Here is a 25,340-nt window from a genome sequence, read left to right on the forward strand (position 1 = left end):
ACTCACATTTTTTATAACATTTGGCAATGATGTCACTGCTGAAAAATATTAGATTGGGTATTTAATAAATTATACAAAACACTAAATTAAACACTTTGAAAATGCATACATATATAAATTCTAAAATGCAAAATCATTAACTAATTTACACAAACATTTATTTTGCAAAAATATGTTCGCACAGTTCAATGAAATTTCAGTTCACACTAATTTCGTCAAGTAATTATAGCGGTTTACTTTTGGCATCCCGCCTTTTCTGAAATCAGCTAATCGAAATTCCCTGCTCTCCTTCGCTGTCAAATAATCAGGGAACGCGTTTGAGAGAAAAATGAGAGCCAATGCGAGAGTCTCGCATCATATTATCCATGGCGACATACCAATGGCCGGCATGTACACAAAACAACGCAGTTGTCCATTTTGTATGTACACAATTTCGTTGTGGCCATACGAATACCTTTCACTTCAATGAAATTTTAATATTTTGTTCAAAGTGAAATTTTTTATGCAAAAAATAACAAAATAGGTAAATTTATTTGTTTTAAATTATCAATTGTTATTACAAATGATATAACAGAGCTATTTTCTGCTTTTATTTGTAAAATAACGTAAGGTTTGTTAGAGCTTTGAATAATTTTACATTTTACATATTAGTGGCATCACCCCTCTACCTCATATCTCTACTGTCGTCCTACTGCCGTTGGCAAATATAAAGATATATTGAAGTTAGCGAGAGCGACAACTGTCGGCCTGCAGTCGTGTAGTCGTGCAGCTGTCAAAATAACTGTGTCCATAAGAAGGTGTGTATTTTAATATTTGACAGATGTCGTTTGTAGCCTGTCGCGCTCATTGTGTGCCGAGTTAACAACAGCGCTCCATTCAATTCTTCTTTTCGCTACTTGGCGCCAATTGGAGATTCCAAGCGAAGCCAGGCTCTACTCCACCTGGTCCTTCCAAGGGAGTGGAGGTCTTCCACTTCTTTTATTTCCCCCGGCGGGTACTGTGACGAATACTTTCAGAGCTGGATCGTTTTCGTCCATTCGGACAACATGACCTAGCCAGCGTAGCCGCTGTCTTCTAATTCGCTGAACTACGTCAATGTCGTCATATATCTCATACAGTTCATTGTTCCATCGAATGCGATATTCGCCGTGGCCAACGCGCAAAGGACTTTCGCAGAACTTTTCTCTCGAAGACTCATCGTCCATGCCTCTGCACCACAAAGCAGGACGGGAATAATGAGTGACTTATAGAGTTTGGTTTTTGTTTGTCGAGAAAGGACTTTACTTCTCAATTGCCTACTCATTCCGAAGTAGCACTTGTTGGCAAGAGTTATTCTGCGTTGGATTTCGAGGCTGACATTGTTGTTGCTGTTAATGCTGATTCCACGATAGACGAAATTATCTACAACTTTGAAGTTATGACTGTCAACAGTGACATTTGCTCCTATTGGCAAATAAAACGACATTCCACCAAACCTTCGGTTTAGAAATATGTTCCTTGGCGAATTGAACACATACTTTTCTGCTTTTTGGTTGCACAAAAGGCTTACGTCACGCAATTTGACCATTAAAACACCTAGCATTAAGGGTCCTTCTGATGGTAGACGACGAAACCTCTTTACCAATCTGTGGCAATTTTTGGTGCACTTAATCGTGGGTTACCCTTTATTTTTCGTTTGACTTCCTTCTGCTCTTCTTCTTCTTCTTAATTGGCGTAGACACCGCTTACGCGATTATAGCCGAGTTAACAACAGCGCGCCAGTCGTTTCTTCTTTTCGCTGCGTGGCGCCAATTGGATATTCCAAGCGAAGCCAGGTCCTTCTCCACTTGGTCCTTCCAACGGAGTGGAGGTCTTCCTCTTCCTCTGCTTCCCCCGGCGGGTACTGCTTCGAATACTTTCAGAGCTGGAGTGTTTTCATCCATCCGGACAACATGACCTAGCCAGCGTAGCCGCTGTCTTTTAATTCGCTGAACTATGTCAATGTCGTCATATATCTCGTACAGCTCATCGTTCCATCGGATGCGATATTCGCCGTGGCCAATGCGCAAAGGACCATAAATCTTTCGCAGAATTTTTCTCTCGAAAACTCGTAACGTCGACTCATCGGCTGCTGTCATCGCCCAAGCCTCTGCACCATATAGCAGGACGGGAATTATGAGCGACTTATAGAGTTTTGCTTTTGTTCGTCGAGAGAGGACTTTACTTTTCAATTGCCTACTCAGTCCGAAGTAGCACCTGTTGGCAAGAGCAATCCTGCGTTGGATTTCCAGGCTGACATTATTAGTGGTGTTAATGCTGGTTCCTAAATAGACGAAATTATCTACAACTTCAACTTCAACTTCTGCTCTTTCTTACTGATGAAAAATTACCAGCTGGGTTTGCTCCAGAGTCGAATAGATAAAATCAAACTATTTGAAGCATTTCTAGTGTTTATTTACAATACCTTAAATAATTTTCTCATAAAATCACTTTTAGCGCACTTTTTAAACACATAAACTCCAAGCGCGGCGAAAAACCGAATAATAATGACGCGTCGTTTTCTACTAAATAGCACGGTTGCATTTTACAGAGTGATTCAAATACCCCAAAAAAGTCATCTATAAGAAGTATGTTCATTATTTTTTAGTTTTCAGAAAAAAATTAACGCATTTAATACTTATATTTAAAAATATAGAAAACTAAAATTGAATATTAATGACTCTGACTGTACTTGTTCGATTTTCTTTATGTTAACACGGAGACTTTTTTGTCCCTTAAGTGGTTAAATTTAATTAACAGTTTGTTTGATATTTTGGTACATTAGAGATTAGTTTCTCCTGACAGGATCGCCACTGAATTAACCGTGGTTACATGGAGAGTTTTAAAAAAAATTTGAGTCAATGCCTTTAAAGCTGATAAAAGCCTTCACTTACTTTTATACATTAATTTCCTTAAGTCTAAATATAAAGCAAGGCTTACATTCTAGGAAATGTAGCGGGATTCTGTAAACAGTCTCTAGTCTCTATTTGAGACATTTTGAGGTAAAATCTCAATTTCTGACTAGTCACTATTCACTAAACAGTCTCTAGCGTTAGTCTCAAAATATTGACTCAAGCTTGAGACTTGGTATTTAGCAGGTCACAAAACCAAAAAGAACTCTTGTCTGCCATTTTGAATATACTGAATCGAGATCATTACAGATATTAAACGATTGTAGTTATTTTCTATTTTGTAAGTAACTCAAACACGAAAAGGTTAAAAATAAATCAATTTTACATAAATTTCGTAAATATCATGAAACAAAGTCAACATATATTTTTACTTTTATTGATGATTATGTTTTTTGACTATGTTATAGAAAATTTAATATTTGTTATCGACATATTAATTTTCATTTAAGTATAAAAACATCTCTGAATAATGAAATGTACAGATTTTGTGGCTGTCACTTACAGAATAGCAAAATCGTCTCAAAAATTCTCTCTAACTTAAAATCTCTAATTTAGAGACTTGAGACTGTATCACAGTACAGATTCGCACGGTTAATATAAGTTTCAGTCTGTTCATGTTCTTTCAATTTAACAAATATTTTTACATACAATACAACACGAAATTCATTGGCAGAACGAAAATAATTTTTCCTTGTGGAATGGCTGAACTGATTTTATTTATTTCTAGCTCAAAACACTGCACTAAGATCTCTCCGAAACTTACCAATATTTCCGATATGAAGTTATTAGTGGACATTAAAATTCTCATGTTCCATAAAATGTTTGACCTTATTTTGATTGATCATTTTTATACGAATGTTGCCAAATTCCAGAGGCACTAACTATTAGAAGTTTGGTTGCGAAATCTTCATTGAACTCGAATTCACATATTTATTATTAGATTAATTTATCCTATACGTAACCTATTTACATACATATATAGTTTCGTTCGTCTGAGAGCGGCCTTAAACTTGAAGAGGGAGTGGTTAACTAAAGTCAACGGTCCCGAGTTTTAATGATTCACTTTTGTTTAGCAATAAGTAACAATATTGACAAGCATATCATTGACACATGAGGCATTAAGAAGAGGTCATTAGCTATCATTAACCGTGCGATTCTGTACTGTGATACAGTCTCAAGTCTCTAAATTTGAGATTTTAAGTTACAATTCATTATTCAGAGATGTTTTTATACTTAAATGAAAATAAATATGTCGATAGCAAATATTAAAATTTCTATAACATAGTCAGAAAAGATAATTATCAATAAAAATAAAAATATATGTTGACTCTGTGTCATAATACTTACGAAATTTATGTAAAATTGATTTATTTTTAACCTTTTCTGGTTTGAGTTGCTTACAATATAGAAAATAACTACAATCGATTAATATATATGATGATCTCTATTCAGTATATTCAAAACGGCAGACAAAAGTTCTTTTTAGTTTTGTGACCTTGTAACTATCAGGTCTTAGATTTGAGGCAATATTTTGAGACTAACGCTAGAGACTGTTTAGTGAATAGTGACTAGTCACAAATTGAGACTTTATCTCAAAATGTCTTCAATAGAGATTAGAGACTGGTTACAGAATCCCGCTATTAGGCACTGCAAAGGGCAAAAATGTAAACAATCAAAATTTTTTTTAAAGCAATTAATCTAATTTCACCTGAAAATCGACTTAACAACTGAAAAAAGCGTCCATTATAAGGAAAAATTTAAAAGAAGATGGCTTTTATTTCAAAATACTATATGACAATATTTTCTTTTGATAAATGTTCAGCAGAGCGGCTTTTCAGAAAACGTGCACCGATTTTCACGGGAAATGTCATAAAAAATTCGTTTATAATTCCGATTCACGAATATGTATGGCGCGTTATCTATTTTTATGTTTTTTTGTAATAAAACCAAAAAGAAATATTATGACTTAGTAAGATATTTACGCTATAAATGGCATCACTGTTCGAAATTCAATTGGGTACTAGTGATACAAGCAGCGATCGGTTTCGAAATATCGATACTCTCGATATTCGAGACTAAACAAGAATTGATAAAAATGAGAGACACATACATAATAGAAAAATAATAATAATTGGAAAAATAAAAAGAAATTAAAATATCGATACTCTCAATATTCGAGTCTGAACGAGAATTGGTAAAAATGAGAAATACGTAATAGGAAAATAATAATAATTGGAAAAATAAAAAGAAATTAAAATATCGATATTTTCAATATTCGAGACTGAACGAGAATTGATAAAAATTAGAGATGGCAAATATTTGAGTGCCCGTGACTTTCTCACTGCTACTTAAAAATCACTGGTCGCAGTTGTGACAAGTTTCCTAAAGTAGCAGTGACAGGAATTAACGAACAAAGTAGCAGTCACAGTATCAAATGAAAAATTGCGACTGTGACAAAATAGCATTCAGCGTGGAACATAAAAAATTGCGGCTGTGATGAATTCATATTTATTAAAGCTATGAATTTTCCTCAATTTTAGATATGTAGAAATTGGTTAACATAAAAAAAGTTAATTTATCTTTAAACTGTAATAGTTATGTACAAATTAAATTGATTATAGAAACCTCAATGCTACTACAGCACTACTACAGCCAATTATAAAACTTTTAATATTAAAATTGCATCAATTTATATTGTAATTTAAAAAATCTTATAAAAAGTATTTTATAACTAACGAAATATTTTTAAAAGTATGTTTTCGTTTAATTTAAATAGTTTCTATTGAGTAACCTTATATTGAAAAAAATCCTTCAGAGAATATATTTATTGTGACTTTAACAATGTGCGTCTTAAAAAATAACGGATCATTTACATTAATTTTTGTACGAAACGGTTACAAATCAGTTTGCTTATACCTAATAAAAATTAAAGATGTCTGTGTCAAAAAGAACAAAAACAAGTTATGTTTGGCAATATTTTAAAGAGGTGGATGCTGTTTTCGCAAAATGTGATATTTGTAAATCCAAAATATCATATAAAACGTCAACATCAAATTTAAAAAAACATATGGAACGGAGGCATCCTACTGTTCGATTGGAAATGGTAATATACTTTTGAAGTTATTATCAAATAGGTATTGTGAAAATGTTTTTGCAGTCGGAAATTACGCCAGCTCCGCAAAATGCGCCTGTTACTTTTGAAGAGGATATTCCATCAACTTCGACTGCATTACCAAGGCCTTTAACTCAAACTAAGATTTTAAATGTCGCGCGGATAAAATCAAAAAGTGAAATAACAATCTCTATAGTTGAGGACAAAGGTTTTCGGGAATTTGTAACAGCCCTAAATCCATCTTATGACATTCCTAGCAGACGTGTGATTTCAAAATCAATGATTCCTGCTTTGTATGAGGAATGTAAACATAAGGTGCGAGAAATGATTAGGAGCGGGGAAAAGTTTTGCATTACCACTGATTGTTGGACATCGCGGAACACGTCTAGTTTCATTGCTGTAACGGCACATTATGTCTCCGAAAATTTTGAACTAACGTCAGTGCTTTTATCGTCATCCCAACTGAGGCAAAATCATACAGCTAAAAACTTAGGTGAGGCGATACAACAAATCGTAAGTGACTGGAAAATTAACGAAAAAATATTGCTAGCTGTGTCGGATAATGCTAGTAACATAAAAAGTGCTATAATTAATAAGTTAGGTTGGAAGCATTTTGGATGTATGGCTCACACAATTAATTTAATTGTAAAAGAAGGATTACGCATTCCTGAAGTAGAACAAGTAACTGATAAAGTTAAAATAATAGTTGCTCACTTCAATAAAAGTACTTCAGCGAATGAAGCATTTGAAAATTACCAGCGCAACAGCGATAAAGAGCCTCTAAAATTAATTCAACAAGTTGAAACGAGGTGGAACTCTACACTGGCAATGTTGGAGCGATTTTCGGAGTTGGAGGAAGCGGTGAAATGTACTTTGGTAATTATAAATAAAAATTTACCTATATTAACCAGTGACGAGTGGGCGACTGTTGCTGCTTTGTGCAAAATTTGTAAACCATTTCGAGATGCCACAGTAAGCATTAGTGGTGAAACATATTGCACAGGTTCGCTGGTAATACCAATCGCAAATGGTCTATTAGATGTGTATAGACACTTGCAAACTGAAACATTTTCAAACACTATACAAAAAGTGATTGAAATTTGTTTAAATGGAATTAGGGAACGTTTTAGCAGTTTACAACACAGTAATACACTTTCGGTAGCTACCCCTGCAAGACGGAGGTAACAGATTGCACAAACACATTGAAACATTTTCAGCTGTTCACTAACACTGTTACATTTTCAGGAATTTTCAATTGAATGGGAGAATACGTAAGTAAGATAGAGAAAAACTATCGACATTCTAAACATATTGTAATATTAACTTGCTAGAATAGGAGAGACGAATGCCCAATTTTTCAAGAAGAAGAAAACGAAAAGCGCAGTTTATTTTGGATTTTAAAGAGGTAAGTTCGTTACTTTATAATTTGATACTTTATAATTAATTTCTATTATTTATATATACATATGCATATTATTAATTTCTTTTGTATAGAGAAACTAAAAGGCTTAACTAGGAGAAAAAGGTAAGCATTGTGAATTGAATGTTGTGTGTATAATTAAAAATTTTAATATTACAGAAAACATTTGGAGGATTCAAATATATTGGGTACAACAAACAAATAAGAGAGTAAGTTTTAAATTAGTAAAGCTAAGTAAGAATTTTTTAATAATATTTTTTTTAACGATAAAGTGTTTAAAACAAATTCTTACAATCTCGTTTGCGCTCCTCCAGCAGAACCATCAGAAATTGTGGTACCGTCACCATCGTCTGGCGGTATGCAGGTATAATGTATTAATATATAAATATATTAGTATTTGTTTTATAAAAATACATTTATGTTTTTCAGATATAATCCAGAAGCTGGATGCTATTGAGACCCGTCTCACTGCCATTGAGAAGTCCCTAACAGACAAAGTAAGTAACGCAGTATTACAGTACCAAATTAAAACAGAAGCTAATTTTTATATTTTAATTTTCTAGATGCCAGAGAAGGCCGAGGTGCAGGCGCAAAGTAAATTATTGCGCGAACGCCGCGTCATAGCGGCAAAGACGCACCATGCAATTAGCCGCATCACCGGTGATTTGGAGGACGAGCATTACGTTGAGCTCGCTTCGAAACTGCCCATGTCATCGGAAGAGCACGTGCGCTTCGTGGAAGACAAACTTTCCCAAAAGGAAAGCACGGGTGCTATGGTAAATATTTCGTTTTTAAATATTATGCGATTGTAATATAATTTACTGTAATTTTTTTTACAGATGCGGCTAATATTGAAATCAAAGGGCGCAAAAGGCAGTGTGGACGGCGTACTTCGTGGTTTGTTTTCAGACGATGTAATTACCCTTACAATTTAGAGGGGCGCAAGGAGAAGAAACCCCTACTAAAACTAAAGTGCGTAGAGTTAGTTTTTGGTAAGTTTTTTTACTGGTATATATTTGAATGCCTTAACTTATTACGTTTAATTTTAGATATATTTTCTGACAAGGATAAAAGCAGTATATGTGGGGAGCTCCGGAGATTTCGTTTTAAACAGAAGAAACATAAACTAAGGGCTAAACTAATATAAGTTTTATTATTATTACTTATATATATTAGTTTTAAGTTGTAAAAATTAGTTTTAAGTTGTACATATTAGTTTTAAGTTGTAAATATTAGTTTTAAGTTGAACATATTAGTTTTAAGTTGTAAATATTAGTTTTAAATTGTATATATTAGTTTTAAGTTGTAAATATTAGTTTTAAGTTGTACATATTAGTTTTAAGTTGTAAATATTAGTTTTAGGTTGTACATATTAGTTTTAAGTTGTATATATTAGTTCTAAGTTGAAGTGTCTAATTTTACATTTAAAAATATGAATTTTTACAATTATAATTTTTATACTCAAATAACTTGTATATAATTTTTCTGCCGAATGCAATAATAATAGGCATATTATTAATTTAAATAATATCTGATTTTGATTTTATTATTAAATAAAGCAAAATAATTAAAGAGAGCGACTTTTATTTAAAATAATTGAATTTGCTAGAAGTAACAAATGGGTAACAGAAATGCGGGTTACAGCTTGTTCCTGCTAACATGATTACATGTTAAAGGTAACAAACTGATAACCAAAATAATAACACTAACAGATATTCGGGTAACAAATACTTTTTGTTATCCATAACACATAGGTAAGCCTTGCGCTAACAAAAGAATTTGTTACTCGTAACATACTGAGAAGAGATTTGCTAACATATGTATGTATTCTGTTAGAACAAGGCAGCATGCGATATTTGCCATTGGTTAGAGCGAGATAACCATTGAACATTAAATAGCTATGTGTTACTTTTTTCCCACTCTCTGAACAAAAGTAACAAATATTTTAACGAATGCAAAAGTCAACAATAACAACTCGTTTACACGTTTGCTAACAACTGCCCGTCTTGCAGGGACTTTTCTAGATCCCAGATTCAAATTAGTGGCGTTGACTGATGAATCAGCAGCTCATAACACAAAAAACTTATAAAACGTTATCTAATAGATATGCAAAGGGAAGAAATAGAATTTCAGAGTGAAAGAACAGAAGAAAATATTGAAAAATCGGTATCAATATGGAGTTCTTTCGATAAATACGCTAATGAACATAAGCCACATAGTAGCGTAGAAGCAAAAGCCATTATTGAAATTCAGCGCTATTTGGAAGATGGCCTGGTTTCCCGTAGTTGCGACCCATTTCATTGGTGGCTTGAAAATAAATACAGATACCCTAAAATGGCAGAATTAGCCAAAAAGTATTTATGTGTTTTAGCCTCCTCCGTTCCTTGCGAGAGAATTTTTTCCAAAGCGGGAAATACAAATGGAAAATATTTAAAAACATAATATTTTGGTCTTCTTTTCCATTTAATGTAAATATTTTTAACACTATTTAATTTTATCTTTTATGTATATACTTCATATTTGGTGATTTTCTAAAAATGAATTAACTATGTTAATTTCTGTTTATTCTAATAAATATGTACATTGTACCTAAATGAAAAAATGAAACAATTTTGTTCTACTTCATTGGCCTATGTCTGTTACAATTTTTATACTAGTCATAGTCACAGTTTAAAATCACTGCTACTACAAAGTCACAGTCACAAGTAACAGTGTTCCTTAAAAGTCACAACATCGCCCATCACTAATAAAAATGAGAAATACATAATAGAAAAATGTATAATCCATTAATTATTTAATTCAATTCTCGTTCTGTCTCGAATATCGAGAGTATCTATAATTCGAAAACGATCAGTTCATGAACCCATTCGAATTTATAACAGTGATGCCATAATTTCAAACATAACCTTGCCATTTTCGTTGAAGTGAAGTGATTGTGAAGTTTTTCATATTTTTATAAAATTAACAAAAAAACCAATTTCTCTTATTAATTAACTAAACAACATCAATAATAAAGTGTATGTAATTGATAGACAACATATTTTTAACATCTAAAGACGTGTAAAGTGCAAAAGTGAATTTTTGATTTCGGGTAATATGATGTTTTTCTATTAAAACAAAGAAAATGTTTTTTTTTAAATCACGCGCCTAACATATTCGTAAAGTAGAACTAAAAACGAGTATTTTAACACATTTCCTGTGAAAATTGGTGCACGTTTTCGGAAAAGCCGCTCTGCTGAACATTTACCTAAATACTAACTTATATAAAACTTTAACAGAGTAGGGGTATTCTCTTGCTCTTGCAAGATTGCAGATTGCAAAAATACTATAACGAAATATACAAGAGCACGAGAGCACCCATTGCAGAATCTAGTGATATATGAATGGCTAATTCGGTCAATTTGTTGTGAATGACTATTAAGCATGGCTATTGTGAATTGGCGCACTTTCTGCATACATTTTTAAGAAAAAAAACTGTAACAAATCTTTAAAATTTAAATAGAAATAATAAAATCCATTTAAAACTTATCTTCCTCAACAATTTAACGACGTTATATGTCTTTAAGTAAAATGGCAACTACAACAGGGTTGCAATTATATTTTTGCGTGACATTGCACGCAAATATACATAGGTTTTGGTCTGACATATTTTACAGCCCTTGCAAATATTTTTCTGCGTGTGTTTGTGTTGTGCCGTTGTAAATCTGCAATTCTTGCACCGTGCACCGGGTTTTGCAAGAGCAAGAGAATACCCCTAGTGTGTTAGCTTTCCTATAGATTTAAACCAGATGGTAGATCTGGCAACTTTTAAAATACTCACGTGGATTTCACTACAAAGATACGATATTGATACAAGTTGACAATGGCTTTGAAAAGATTAAAAAGTTTGTATTTGGAATGAAATTAAATATATAATATATCCTTATTTCCTCTTTATATTAGCTAAAAAGTCTAAACGACTTTCTGGACGCCTAAAACATAAAATTGAAAAGAAAGTGCGAGAACACAATAGAAAAATTCGGCGGGAGACAAAAAGAAATCCTAAAACCGGGAGCAAAAAGCAAAAACTTATTCAAATACCTAACATTTGCCCATTTAAAGAAGATATTTTAAAAGAAGTAGAAGAATCGAAAAAGCGTGTTGAAGAGGATAAAATGCGACGTCGTGAAACATTTAAACATCAAAAGAAGGAAAATAAATTCAAAAGCCTTGAAGACTTAGTTCTGGATGCGACTACTAGGAGTGAAGTTCATACATCTACTCAAGTGGACAATGTCGTTGCCGAGGTTTGTTTATAAATTTGGAAACAAAAAAAATAACAATTATAAAATACTTAATATAATATTTATAATCGTATAGAGTACCATAGCTTTGTTCACCTAACGGTTTTTTTAATAACTAAAACTAATTGATATGGATTTATAAAATCTTATATACATAAATGGGTAGGATGACGGGATGAGTTGAAATAGAGCGACTTCTGTCCGTACAAGTTGTAATTTGAGTAAAAATTGAGAAATGAAACGCGGTAACGTGTTTCTTAGTACAATAAGAAGTTATACGTACACACATACAAGCAGTATCAGAGCCTTGCGACCCCCTTGAGATTTAACCTATAAAACGAAAGAACTCATGCGAAAAATAAGATATAAAATTGTAATTTGGTCATTTTTTTTTTTTTTTTTTTTTTTTTTTTTTTGTGTAAGTCGGCATATGTACATGTACATTCTTACAAAACCCTAACTCGATCAAGACAATCGTTTTAGCCCCACCTCCCAAACAGTGGAAAAGGGTCAAATCGGGTGATAACAACACGCCATGTTACGTTGAAAACTGCTAAACGGCCAAGTTGTTACGGAAGGGCTTTATGCCTAGAATTTCGATTTAGCTACCAAATATACGAACGCAAGTGCCTTTGGTGCCTTTTTTTTTACCAAAAATATCACCCAATCTGAAATATATATTTTTGAAATTTAGATAGCATTCTTTTCTGATAATGGTATATCATTCCATCAATAATATAAAGATTTTCGAATTTTCAGTTGACTATACGAAACTGAATAAAAATCTACTTCTTATATATCGCAATTTTAATTTCCTTGTGAATTTTTCACTTTGCACTTTATATATCGAGAATCAATGATATCAATCAATGACAACTTTGCAGCCCAATATAACGAATATGAGAACCTCAATGCTTACGGATATCTATAATATATTGGTTCAAACCAGGGACCATAAATAATGATTATTATTGGAATTTTTAAATGATAGATCTCAGGATTCTGATGAAGGTGTTTGCTAACTTCGTTGCATGTCCTGTTAGAACTTCATAAAAAATTTGTGATCTAAAAATGAGTTATATTTTGGACAAAAAAATATTTTTGTGTTTATTTTTGAGAAAAAAAAACATATATTTTATATTTTTATGTTTTTTTTTTCAAAAATAATATTTATAATAAAAAAAATTTGGGCCGGCTTTAGAAATCCCACGATTTCAGGGTTAAAAGTGGACTGGTTGGATAGGGCTGATGCTCCAGATTAAGAAAATATATATCCGCAATAGTTTTCGAAATATTTGCATTTAAAGTTGAAAATTTCGTAAATTTAATTTTGAAATTTCTCGATTTATAGTAACTTTTTCTTTCATATTATACACTTTTTATACGCTTACACTTCACTACAATATTTCGACATATTTATTTTATACTAATATTTCAGATATTTGCTTAAAATAATCATTTTACATTTAACCCAATTTTATTACACGCACAATAACAATAAGTGTTCCGTGTTGTCAAATAATAAGAATTGCCGAATTACGATTTATTAAAATATTAAATGTCAAACATTAAACGAATTAGTTGAGTTTATACTTGGAGATTTTGAAAACCTCTGCTATCTCTTTGATATCAACAGTACAATTTTGTCCATTAAATTTATCCCGTTATGGGAACTGTCCGGATAAAGGATGTCCCTATTGGGGAATTAAATTGTCTCTATATCTATCTTGATTATGGTAAGTGTAGGAGGTTACAAACATTCGTTAGTTGAACAAGACTAGTATACTCATGTTGCATGAGAATAAAAATCATTGTTTTCGTATAGCTAATAAGTATGTTTTGGACATCAATATATTTGGCATAATCCTGCATTTAAGTATTTTATCGAAAAGCTCAGTATGCCAGTAAAAAGTTTCGAATCATGGTTAAGATTTCAGGTGCATGTTTTTTAGCCTTTAGGTGTTTGCGTATAATTCAAAAGTAAAATAGTAAGCTTAAAAATTCAATATATATTTTAAACAGAAGGAGTATAGTCTAGCTATAACCAAGGAACAGTCCCTTAAGCAATACTTCAAGGAATTCAAAAAAGTAATTCAAAATGCTGACGTCGTTTTAGAAGTGGTAGATGCACGCGATCCTCTGGGAACTCGATGCAATGAGGTCGAACGAGCTGTACGCTCTTTATCGGGTAATAAGCGTCTAGTGTTAATATTAAACAAAGCTGATTTGGTGCCACGTGAAAATCTCAATAATTGGATTGGATATTTTCGGCGATTCGGTCCGGTTACTGCTTTTAAGGCCTCAACACAAGATCAAATATCTAAATTGGGTCGACGGAAATTAAAGCAAACTAAAACAGATAAGGCTATGCAAGGATCTGTGTGTGTGGGAGCTGAATTACTAATGTCGATGCTTGCAAATTATTGTCGCAATAAAGGCATTAAAACCTCAATACGCGTGGGTGTTGTAGGAATACCAAACGTTGGAAAAAGTTCTATAATAAATTCCTTGACTCGCGGCAAAACGTGCTCTGTTGGTTGCACTCCGGGTGTTACAAAGTAAGTTTAAATAATTGCATTTTAATAAAAAAAAAAATCATAATTTTCCCGTTTACTTAGAGTCATGCAGGAAGTTGAACTTGATTCAAAAATAAAACTAATTGATTGCCCAGGTATTGTTTTTACAAATCCAGCAAAAGAGAGTTCTGAGGTAGTCGTTTTAAAGAATGTTCAACGTGTTGGTGACATTAAAGATCCTTTTACAGTTGCCGAGAGTGTGTTAAAGCGCGCCAGTAAACAGTACTTTTGTAAGCTTTATGATATTTCAGAGTATGATAGTTTTGAAGAATTTTTTGCTAAAAAGGCTTCACGAATGGGTAAGTTGAAATGACTATAAATAAATATATTTAATTATGTAAATATGGTATATTAACAATTATAGGTAAATTTTTAAGAAAAGGTGTGCCAGACGTTGTTGCAGCTGCACGTAGTGTGCTTAATGATTGGAATAGTGGTAAAATTAAATATTGTACTCAACCTCCTGAAACAGAGCAAAGAGATGATGTCCATGTTAGTTCTGCCATAGTTCACTCTGATGCTCTCGAATTTGATGTTGATAATTTCGATGCGATGGAGATAGAAATTCTCAACAAATGTATTGTTAAAAATGAGGAAGTATTGGAAGTCATTTCAAGTGGACCTGTGGAAATGAAAATGTCCTTTGATGATATTGATACGAAAAAGTCTACAGATCCCATAGTGAATGAAAGCCAAATTCCTAATAAAAAAAGAAAACTAATGGATGCAAACGATATATCGACAGTGGATATCGTAATGAATTTAGAAGGTAAATATGCATAAAATATGTAACTATTGGCTAAAACATAATTACAAAAAATGATATCCAAACGTCTTAATCAGATTTATATTTACCCACCCCTCAGCCCCAAACAATCCACGTAGAAACTCCCTGTCCCTTTTCTCCAACGCAGGTCGTAGAGATCAGTGTCGAAATTGGACTATAGGTGTGTCACAACGCATTTTTAGCTGGCATCCTCTACCTAAAAAACACCCACACCAGTTTTAACTGAAATTTGGAGCGAACATACGTTCTATCAATCGAAATTTTAAATTCGATGTAACCCTTTCACTTTAGAACATATGTATATGATAAATCAAGCGCCAATGACGATATGGGAATAAACTTTTGCACCAACGGTACCTTTAAGATGTGTCAACTAAATTCTAAAGATTATTCAAATTAACAATACAGTTGTGTTCAAAATAATAATAGTGCTAAGAAGTCAAAGATCGAATTTTTTTACAAAAACTTTTTTGAAAACTGCATTTAAAAAAAATTTGCGTTTTCAAACATAAAATATATGTATATATATGTACATATATATTTCTTAATTATACTCTCACTGACGAATTAGATAACAAAAATTATCGATTTTCATAAGAAAGGTATACAAAGAGAAATTTAGACCAGTATTATGAGTTTGAAAATCAGCATTATGATTTTCAACTCAACCAGTCAAAAAAAAATTCGGTTAAAGTATTGTTAAACTTCGACTTTTTTAGTATTACGCTTTTCAATTCTGTACCAATGGGATTTACTAGAATATCAAAAATTTTCAACTGCTTACAAGCAGTTGTAGTTCTAGGGCTGTTGCCGCCAAAAAAGGGGGAAGAGCACAAGAAATAGTGTTGCTTACATCGTTCGCAGTGTATTGACAGTATGTGTGTGCACATTAAAATGTTGCATAATTTTTTTTCTTGTAACAACCAGGATAAAATGTCCTCGAGAAGATATAAAGCAGACGCTGACTGGTTTTGCTACTTACTTTTGCGGCGATTTTTTTTAAATGAGAAAGAATAAAATATGATTTAGGAAAAATTAAAGATTTGCAAAGTATATACAAACAAATAAAAGCTTGCATAGCGCGATAGCGAATGACGTTAAAAATGTTGTGTTCAAATTGAAACTAGATATCTTTAAACCTCTTCCTTTGAGAGTGGAAACCGTTTTGAAAAACACCATTTTGAGAAAAACGCATTTAAAGATTGGAGGCGCTATGTTTCCCACTTGGTTCTCTTTCTACAAGAAAAGCTGTAACGACCGTAATAATTGGAAGTTCGATTTCCAAATGTGAGGGAATTTTTTATTATAGTGTATACTATTCGATAATGCCAAAAAAAAATCGACTTTTCCAAAATTTCACACTAAGGCGATCCCTCACCACGCATAACTTCTTAACTTTATGTAAGTAAAAATAATAATATTTTATTTATTGTAATCTCATTCAGGTAATCAGTCATTGAATAAGAATATGAAGGATCAAATCAAAAAGAGAAAAAAACAGAATGTACGTAACGAAAAGAAAATTTCTAGACTAACCGATGTTCTGGATGGATTTAGCTTGGAGACGAGTACTGATAACAAATATGATTTCAACAAGGACTACTTAATTGAATAAACAAGTAGATATCCTATTATATGTAGAACGTGTAATAGCTACAAACAACATATAAACTTGATTTTGAGGAAACCATGCTTGCTTTTAAAAGCTTACATTTTTGTACTTTCAATTTTAAGTTGACGCGAATACATTTAAATATTTCGTATGTTGGTTAATTATGTGGCCTGAATTTGAGCTTGAGCCAACTTAAGCAGTTATCCCAGAAATACAGAAATATTGTGTCTGTAAATATGTATCAATGATATGCTTGTTATCTAATGTTGAAAATATATTAAAACAAATATAGTACATTCATATATGTCATATAGAAATGTTTTATTTTATAAAAAGAAAATTTTGTTTAATGTTTTCTCAGAAGTGTCGTACTATATACTATCTTGTTGCAGTCAAGATTCGCACCCGCCGCAGCAAAAAACGCACGCCAACAAACACAAAGAAGCTGCAATCACAACAGACAGCAGAACGATTTTCTACTCGACTTGCACTCCTGCTCTTTGAAAGCACTCGTCACCAACTCGGTATAAGGGAACTGTGGTACGTCATTTCAAGCTCCTTACGTACAGCTGCCACCGAATCCATTGGTTTTCGGAAAATGCAAAAGAACAGCTGGTACGACGAGGAGTACCGTGTTGCAGCGGAGAGAAAACAGACTGCCTACCTCGCAACGTTACGATCGACCACAACACGTGCGGGATGGGATCGATACCGAGAGTTGAAGAGAGAAGCGAGACGCATTTGAAGACAGAAAAAGAAAGAGATCGAAATGCGTGAGTATGAAGAGCTTGATAAGCTGGCCGGCAGGGGTAATGCGGCGGCTAACAGAAGGTTCTTGTAAAACCCCCAAAGGTGATCTAGTGACCGATGCTCAGAGCATACTTAAATTATGGAGGAAACACTTCTCTAGCCTGCTGAATGGCAGTGAACGTACAACGCCAAGAAAAGGCGAACCCGACAACAAAGCAGCGGGAGCTATTCAAACACGGCGGCGAAGAACTGATAAGGAGCATGCATCAACTTCTTTGTAAAATATGGTCGAATGAAAGTATGTCCAACGATTAGAATTTAAGTGTACTCTGCCCAATCCACAGAAAGGGAGACCCCACAATCGGAGAATCGACACACCACCTCTTCGTCGATTTCAAAGCTGCTTTCGACAGGCCGAAAAGGAGCTGCCTTTATGCCGCGATGTCTGAATTTGGTATCCCCTCAAACCTAATACGACTTCTTCAACCTGCTGCTGTAGAAAATAATTCGAGCTGCAGAACTTAATCGAGCAGGTACAATCTTTTATAAGAGTGTACAGCTGCTGGCGTATGCCGATGATATTGATATCATTTATGGTCCTTTGCACGTTGGCATTGACATAGTTCGGTGAATTAAAAGACAGCGACTACGCTTGCTAGGCCATGTCGTCCGAATGGACGAAAACACTCCAGCTCTGAAAGTATTCGACGCAGTACCCACCGGGGGAAGCCGAGGAAGACCTCCACTCCGTTGGAAGGTCCAGGTGGAGAAGGACCTGGCTTCGCTTCATTTAAAGTGTATTACTTTTTTATTATTTGTGAGCTTTGAGTTTCGCCTACATACCTAATAAAATTGATATTTGTGCATCATATTTTGTTTATTTTTTTTTTTTGCGAACTTTGACTTCATCAATTTTTTAATTATTTATTTTGAATATGTAATAAGAATGATACATCTAATATATAAAATACACGGTGTACGTTATTGAACTCCTCTGAAACCGCTCGGCCGATTTTCGTGAATCTTAGCGTGCATATCGGCTATGGTGGAGAATCGGACAACATCTATTTTTCATCCTCCTAAATGTTAAGGGAAATTGGAAAATTACCTAAAAGTAACATTTTTCCATACAATTTTTTTTTCAATTTTTGTTTGTTTTGTTTTTCAATATTTTTATTTGTCAAATATTTGAATCATTCAATTTCGGTCGTTTTTTTATTCCGGCTATATACATATATATAAGAAATATATATATTTATAACTCAAGAACGGCTGAACGGCTGAATCGATTTAACTGAAAATTGGTGGGAAGGTAGCTTAGAACCAGGGTAAAGACATAGGATACATTTTCATAAATACAAAGATTATATTTCAAATCATCCTCCTTTCCTTGAATATATGCGTACAATTTTAAACAGATTCTTCCTCAAAACTAATACAATTGCTAAATATTTGGAATAGTAGAAAAGAACTGCAACCAAATACGCAGTGAAATAGATTATAACTGGCTCCGGTTCACCATGTGCAGTCCACTTGAATGACCGTCGGTTGAACTCCAGTGAGAAATGATGGAGCTATGTTTCTATTGTCACACACCGACGCAAAAATTCGGTTTTATTTCAAACACTTCTCAAAATCAGTTATTCGTTGTTCTGATGGATTATGAACTTGCGAGGCAACCACTTTGTACAGAGCTTTCTCCTCTTTAGAGCATCATTGTCCTCGGTTCCCCAAAAAGCAATGCTTTATTATTACACGAATTGCTTTATGATCCATTTTTTTGTAAACTAACACAAGTTGCTTCAGAAAAATGCTATATCTTATTAACGAATAGTTATAATGCAACTAATAGAAATCGTATAGATAGATAGTAGTATTATCTATGTATCAGCCAAAGCGAAGCGTGGACGGGTCCTCTAGTATGTATATAATCACAAAAATATTTACAGCAATTAGAATTATTTTATTAATCTTATCACATGTGTTATAACACTGTGGAGCATTTTTGGGATTATTGTCTGGGGGTGAGAAATTCCAAGTCAGGGTGATCGTACTAGGTCAGTATAATAAAATCCTCAAAGGGTTTGGCGTTCGTATGTGTCAGTTTTTTTTATGACCTTTTAAATTTCACAGTACAACAGCTAATCTGGGGGCTGACAAATATTCCTGCGTTTTCTTACGTGTGGTATCTGGGTTTTAGCAGTCCATTTTGCAATTACATTCGATGAATGTTGAACAAAACATTACCATGTGATTAGATGTAGAGCGTGAGAAGCGCTCTTCTCCTGCATTGTTATTCACTATAACAAGGAACATAGTATATGTACATAAGTATGTGTAGAGACTGCGAAGATGTTACATCATACATATTTATGTATGTACTATTCTTTAAGGGGTCGTCTCAATGAGACCATCCGAAAAACCACAGATTTTCGCGATTTTTTTTAAATGTTGGAATTAACTAAGCAGTCCGATTTTTTTTTATAAATAAATGTTTATTTATTGGGTGTACAATAATCAAATAAATGGTTGAAATTACAAATAAAAGAAAGGTCCAGTACCATGTCCATGATTGCGGCCGCAATTTTGGTCTACAGCAAAAATTTCAAAAAGATTATTAATCTGTAGAAAAGTCGGTATCGCGCTATGGAAGCTTTTTTTGTTTTTATTTGACAAAATGGCGGCAGTTTGAACAAATAGAATCGAGATTTCACCTTTTTGTGACAGTTTTTCGTAGAAAAAAATAGTGAGATTTAAAAAAAAATAAAAGCTTCCATAGCGCTATAGCGAATCACCTTAAAAATGTTCTCTCTAATTTGGAACTAGATATCTTCAAAATGCTTTGAGAGTGGAAACCGTTTTGAAAAACACCATTCTGAGAAAAACGCGTTTAAAGATTGGAGTCGCTATGTTCTCCACTCTGTTCCCTTTCCACAAGAATTTGAATTTCGATTTCAAAATTTAAGAGAATGTTTATTAGAGTGTGGTCTATCCATTAATGCATAAAAAAAATCTATTTCTCAAAAATTTCACACTGACACAATCTCTTAAGTCAGGGATGGGCGCATTTTTAGCCCGCAAAGTTAGCAAAGTGCGCACGAGGGCTAGATGAGGAGAATATCAGTTTACGGAGGGAAGGGCAAAAGAAGTTGCGAAAAAAATCAATTGCATTCCTCCGTAACTTAATGTTCATCGCATAATGCAGGGATAATGGGATGCCCAACTTATTCCAGTGTGACAGCGCCTCAAAATAAGCGTTTTTTTATAACATTTTCCATTATGGCCAGATCGAACAAAATAACAATTTTTGGGCATTTATTAACCCAACACCCAACATTTAGTACGTATAAAAATTACTAAATAGTGGTTATTTATTATATGGAGAAACTATTTAAATCTTTTTAAAGAATATTAGAGCAACTGCCTTTTGTCCTTCCAATACCCAATAAAAGGATTAAGCTCTCAATCATTAAATGTTTTTAATCATTTTCCATTGAAAATAAAACCATTATGCTTCAAATTACAAAACGTTTTATCAGATACCTTTAAATTTCACAAATTTATTTAATTTTCATTGTTTTACTTTTTTTATAAGAGGTCTTGAATGATGCAACAAATATCTCCGTTTACATATTTTTTTGGTAAGATTTCAATCTGGCCATCGCTCGTTTCCAATTGCTAAACGTCAAAACCTCCTGAACTCGGTCAACTGTCAAAGTTCAGGAGGTTTTGACGTTTAACAATTGTTCTCTCACTTCCAGTGAGAGAAGAGTTGGACATCTCTTTATCTCTGGCATAATGGTGGCGGCAATACTGACATTGACAAATTAAAGAGCGGAAGTTTACTTCATATTGGAATTGTACAGTTGTGTGAACAAAAAGAGGTAAACATAATTTGCAGGTTTTAGAGTTAGCATTAATATTGGTTTTTATTTACCTTTGCATGGTGGAAAACTCTAATCACTGTTAGGAAAAAATTATATAAGTTATACTTGTATCTAAAAACAATTTTATTTAAGGGGGTATTCTGGTCTAGAAATTAAAAAAAATCGAATTTTTTTTTATATTTTCAAAGTTTAACTATTCAAGAATATGTGTACAAGAGGATTTTTCAAAATTCAAATTATTTTCGGAGATATGGGCATTTTTCTGACCCGGCATCCAAACTGGTTCAGCAGGAATTAATCGGACAAAAGACTTTACGCTGATTTTTTTGGAACGATACCCACGATTTCTCAGGTTATACTGGACCGATTTACTTGAAATTTTTATAAAGTCTTCTTTATAGGCTTGTCTATGGTTGGAACTAGCCCCATCCTCAAATTTTGATTTTTATTATTTTGAAAAAATTCGAAATAGTCAGAAAAAGTGATCCAAAAAAACTTTTTTTTCAGGCAGTCGCCATTTTGTGAAAAAAATTGTTTCCCACTTTTCCGTAGTTTGAAATTTTTGAAATTTTTTTGCTATTTTTAGTTTCTAATTTTTTTCTGTTCTCTTCTTAAATTAACAAATAACTAATAAAAAAATGGATAGTAAAAATATTAATTTGCCTTTTTTACGACACTTTAAAAATTACCTGAAATTCATGCTTCTAGACCAGAATACCCCCTTAATAAGAAAACAGCACATTTAAAAACTTACCAACACCTTATGGTTGTTCCTATTTTGTCCACACCACTGTATATGTGATAGAACAGTTAATGGTGGTGATGCCAGTTGTAAAAATTCATTTTAGCTACAATTGCGAAAACTTTTCTCAAGTTGTGGGCTTTTGTACGTACATATGCAAGGCAGTTTTATATATCTGCATATATAAACAAGAAAAGGTACTTGTGACCGTAATAAATATTGATAATTCGGGTGGTGGAGCACGGTGCTCGTTCGTTCCAAAGATGTGGTTGGCCGTGGAGAAACGGTCGGCGCAAATGATTCCACAAAGTTAAATAAAAACCAAAAAGTTTCATATAAGTAATATATGTATTTAAATATAATATAATTGGACAAACACTTACCACGTCTGTATAGCTGTACGGTCGCAAAAGGAGAGAGCGCGCGCAACTTGCGCGCTAATTAAAACTCCGAAAAGAAAGAAAAGAAAAGATTACTCTGCTGATACAGACGTGGCAAAAGAAATTGGGCGGGGCGGCGTTAACATTCTCCCCGCCTTGCAGTATTACTGCAAATGTAGTTTACAATGAATTACTTAAAGCTAACTTAACTAACTGGCTCCTGCACTTCCTCTTCCACGTCTTCTTTGCAGATGGGGTGGCCGACGAGACGAATCGAGTCTGGTTCGGTCCGGGAAATGCCGCTGAGATGAATCGAATCTCAGTCGGTCATTACCATGCCGCCATTTTGCATAGAAGTCACCACCTTCCGAGGTCGGCGAGACGACTCGAGTCTAACTCGATCCTTGGTAGGTGGTGAATGTGAGAGGCGTTGGCAGCCAGTGCACTTTATTGTGCCGATGTTATACGACACCGGATATTATATATCCCAGTGTCGTATTTTGGGCGATGAGTTGGCCCATTGACGCTGGTTGTAACCCTGGCAATATGAGCCGGGAGTACACGTCCGCTCCCAAGATTACTTCTACTGGCGCTGCTCTATGGAACTCATTATCTGCCAGTCTTAAGTTGCGAAATTGTTGAAATAAATTCTCTTCCAGAGACCTTACTGGCGTTGGTGGTAACGGACGACGTTGTATTTGGGCACTCACGGAGACTTCTGTTTCTCCACCCTGGTTGTCCCGAAACATGAGTTCGCACACTCGGCTGTCTCCTCGTGCATGCGTATGCAGTCGCAATCGTGCAATTGTGGAGGCGAGGATAACCGTGGCTGGACTAACTGGGCTAATCATGGCCCACACTGTGACGAACCTCGTTGCAGTTCGAACGCTTATTAAGGCGGTTGGTGATAGCGCAAGTCTTTGCTGCCAAGGTTGTGTTGCATGCCTGTTCTTTATGATACGGCGTGCATCGGCTTGACGACGAACGTCTCTTCCACGCCTTCGCTTCGGATGGGGTGGCCGACGAGACGAATCGAGTCTGGTTCGGTCCGGACAATGTCGCTGAGACGAATCGAGTCTCAGTCGATCGTTGCCATGCCGCCAATCCGAAAGGAAGTTACCAGCACGCCGAAGTCGGCGAGACGACTCGAGTCTGGCTCGATCTTGGGCGTGTGGTATGCGGGAGAGGCATCGTTGGTCAGAGCTTTGCGGCTGCTTGACTGTTGACGTCGGTGGACATGGTTGATCGGCCTCCGAATACGTCGGGCCGGTTGCCAATGAATTTTCCTCCATTTCCGCTGCCTCGACCTGCTGTGCCCATGTCAATTCAATGACATCGTCGTCTGTTTCTTCGGCGTCCGAACTGATGCCATGAAGCATCGTGTGGTGTGGGTTGCCGCAACGTTTGCAGCGTATTACGCTGTCGAATTCATTCTTTGAATGGCTCGAGGCGAGGCAGTTGCTGCAATATCTGTTGATCAATGTGGTCCTCAGCCTATCTTCTGGGGACATCTGACGGAACTTTGGGCACCAGCGGAGTAGATGGCTATCTACGCATAGGGGGCAGTTGATGGTCGTCATTTTCAATAATTTCCTAAACGAAAAGGAAGATTATTAACGTGTGAATTTATAATATGAAATTAACATTGATTGGGTACAATGACAATCTTTGTGATAGGCCGACAAATTAAGCCACGTTGAGTTTGGATGTCCACCACCCGAACTCGTTGATCCAACCCTGGATATACTTTGATGATGCTGCCTAATCTCCATTCATTTGGAGGTACATTTTCATCACGAACTACCACCAGGTCGTTGACTTGGACGTTCTGTTGGGAATGTTTCCATTTCTTCCGTTTCTGCAGTTCCTTTAAGTATTTGGTCTTCCACCTCTGACAAAAGTGCTGACTTAAGGCCTTTAAATTTTCCCATTGGTTTACGAATGATAGCGGTCTGTCGGTTATTTCTGGTTCTGCCAATGCATTTCTATTCCGCTGATTGCTATTGTGTTGTTGCTGCTGATGATGTTTTCGTTGTTGTTGTTTTTTAGGTATAAAGTTAGTAATTTTTACACTACAAAAATGATTTTGTGTTTGTTGTTGAGTTATTGTTGAATTTTTTCCGTCACCTTTATCATTTATCTTCGTTTCTTCGGAGGGAACGGAACCTGTTATAATCCAACCGAACACCGTACGTTGTGCAGCGATGGATCCGAAAATTTTCGATTTTACCCCATTTAGTATAATTTTCGGGTAAAGATCTGCTCCGATCAACAAGTCAACCTTTTGACTCGTATAGAAATTTTTATCCGCTAAGGGGATATTGGGTAACCTTTTTAAAATTGAAGAGTTAATTGATCTGGATGGAAGCAGTCCAGTCAATTTTGGCAGTACCAACGCTTCCGCTTCTAATTTTAGACTTTTGTTACCGGGCGAGCCAATTGTGATCGAGCATACCGACTGAACTCGTCCTGATACGGTATTATTCAATCCTGAAACTCGCGCGCTGATCTTTTTGCTTGCCAGATGTAAGCGTTTTTGCAGACTATTGCTTACGAAGGTGGCTTCAGATCCTGAATCAATCAGGGCTCTGACAGTGAAGGTGCTCTCGTTGTGACATACGGTCACCATGGCTGTACCTAAGAGCATGCTTCGACTGGTAGGCACATTTGAAATATTGGCCTTAATAGAGGCCACATGAGATTTAGTAGAAATCTCAGTAGTGTTTGTGCTGTCGGACATCTGAGCTATTTCCTCACTCTGATCCCGGTGAATCATGGAGTGATGTCTCTGTTTACATTTATTACAATTAAACATACTTTTGCAATTTTTGACTTCATGTGAGTCCGATAAACAATTTAAG

The 25,340-nt window shown here is 34.7% G+C and overlaps 1 protein-coding gene, 3 long non-coding RNA genes and 1 pseudogene across 4 annotated transcripts; 4 read left to right on the forward strand and 1 right to left on the reverse strand.

Annotated features, from left to right (window-relative positions):
- The first annotated feature begins 7,292 nt into the window (after positions 1-7,292).
- Positions 7,293-7,675, forward strand: LOC126764026 (uncharacterized). Its single transcript, XR_007667787.1, has 3 exons — positions 7,293-7,447; positions 7,537-7,567; positions 7,622-7,675. It is a non-coding gene; the product is annotated as an uncharacterized LOC126764026 (long non-coding RNA).
- A 212-nt stretch (positions 7,676-7,887) lies between these two features.
- On the forward strand, positions 7,888-8,609 carry LOC126764409 (uncharacterized; annotated as a pseudogene).
- A 2,636-nt stretch (positions 8,610-11,245) lies between these two features.
- LOC126763890 (guanine nucleotide-binding protein-like 3 homolog) lies at positions 11,246-17,029 on the forward strand. The gene is made up of 6 exons (XM_050481653.1): positions 11,246-11,346; positions 11,405-11,748; positions 13,768-14,303; positions 14,364-14,620; positions 14,686-15,090; positions 16,554-17,029. The coding sequence occupies exons 1-6, from the start codon at positions 11,325-11,327 to the stop codon at positions 16,721-16,723; spliced, it is 1,734 nt and encodes a 577-aa protein (XP_050337610.1). The 5' UTR covers positions 11,246-11,324; the 3' UTR covers positions 16,724-17,029.
- A 216-nt stretch (positions 17,030-17,245) lies between these two features.
- Positions 17,246-18,341, forward strand: LOC126764022 (uncharacterized). Its single transcript, XR_007667783.1, has 2 exons — positions 17,246-17,493; positions 17,573-18,341. It is a non-coding gene; the product is annotated as an uncharacterized LOC126764022 (long non-coding RNA).
- A 21-nt stretch (positions 18,342-18,362) lies between these two features.
- On the reverse strand, positions 18,363-19,724 carry LOC126764031 (uncharacterized). The gene is made up of 2 exons (XR_007667792.1): positions 19,651-19,724; positions 18,363-18,549 (listed from the first exon to the last, which is right to left on the reverse strand). It is a non-coding gene; the product is annotated as an uncharacterized LOC126764031 (long non-coding RNA).
- Between the last annotated feature and the right edge of the window lie 5,616 nt (positions 19,725-25,340).

The sequence above is a fragment of the Bactrocera neohumeralis genome, unplaced genomic scaffold, assembly GCF_024586455.1.
Source record: "Bactrocera neohumeralis isolate Rockhampton unplaced genomic scaffold, APGP_CSIRO_Bneo_wtdbg2-racon-allhic-juicebox.fasta_v2 cluster09, whole genome shotgun sequence".
Classification (NCBI taxonomy): Eukaryota; Metazoa; Arthropoda; class Insecta; order Diptera; family Tephritidae; genus Bactrocera; species Bactrocera neohumeralis.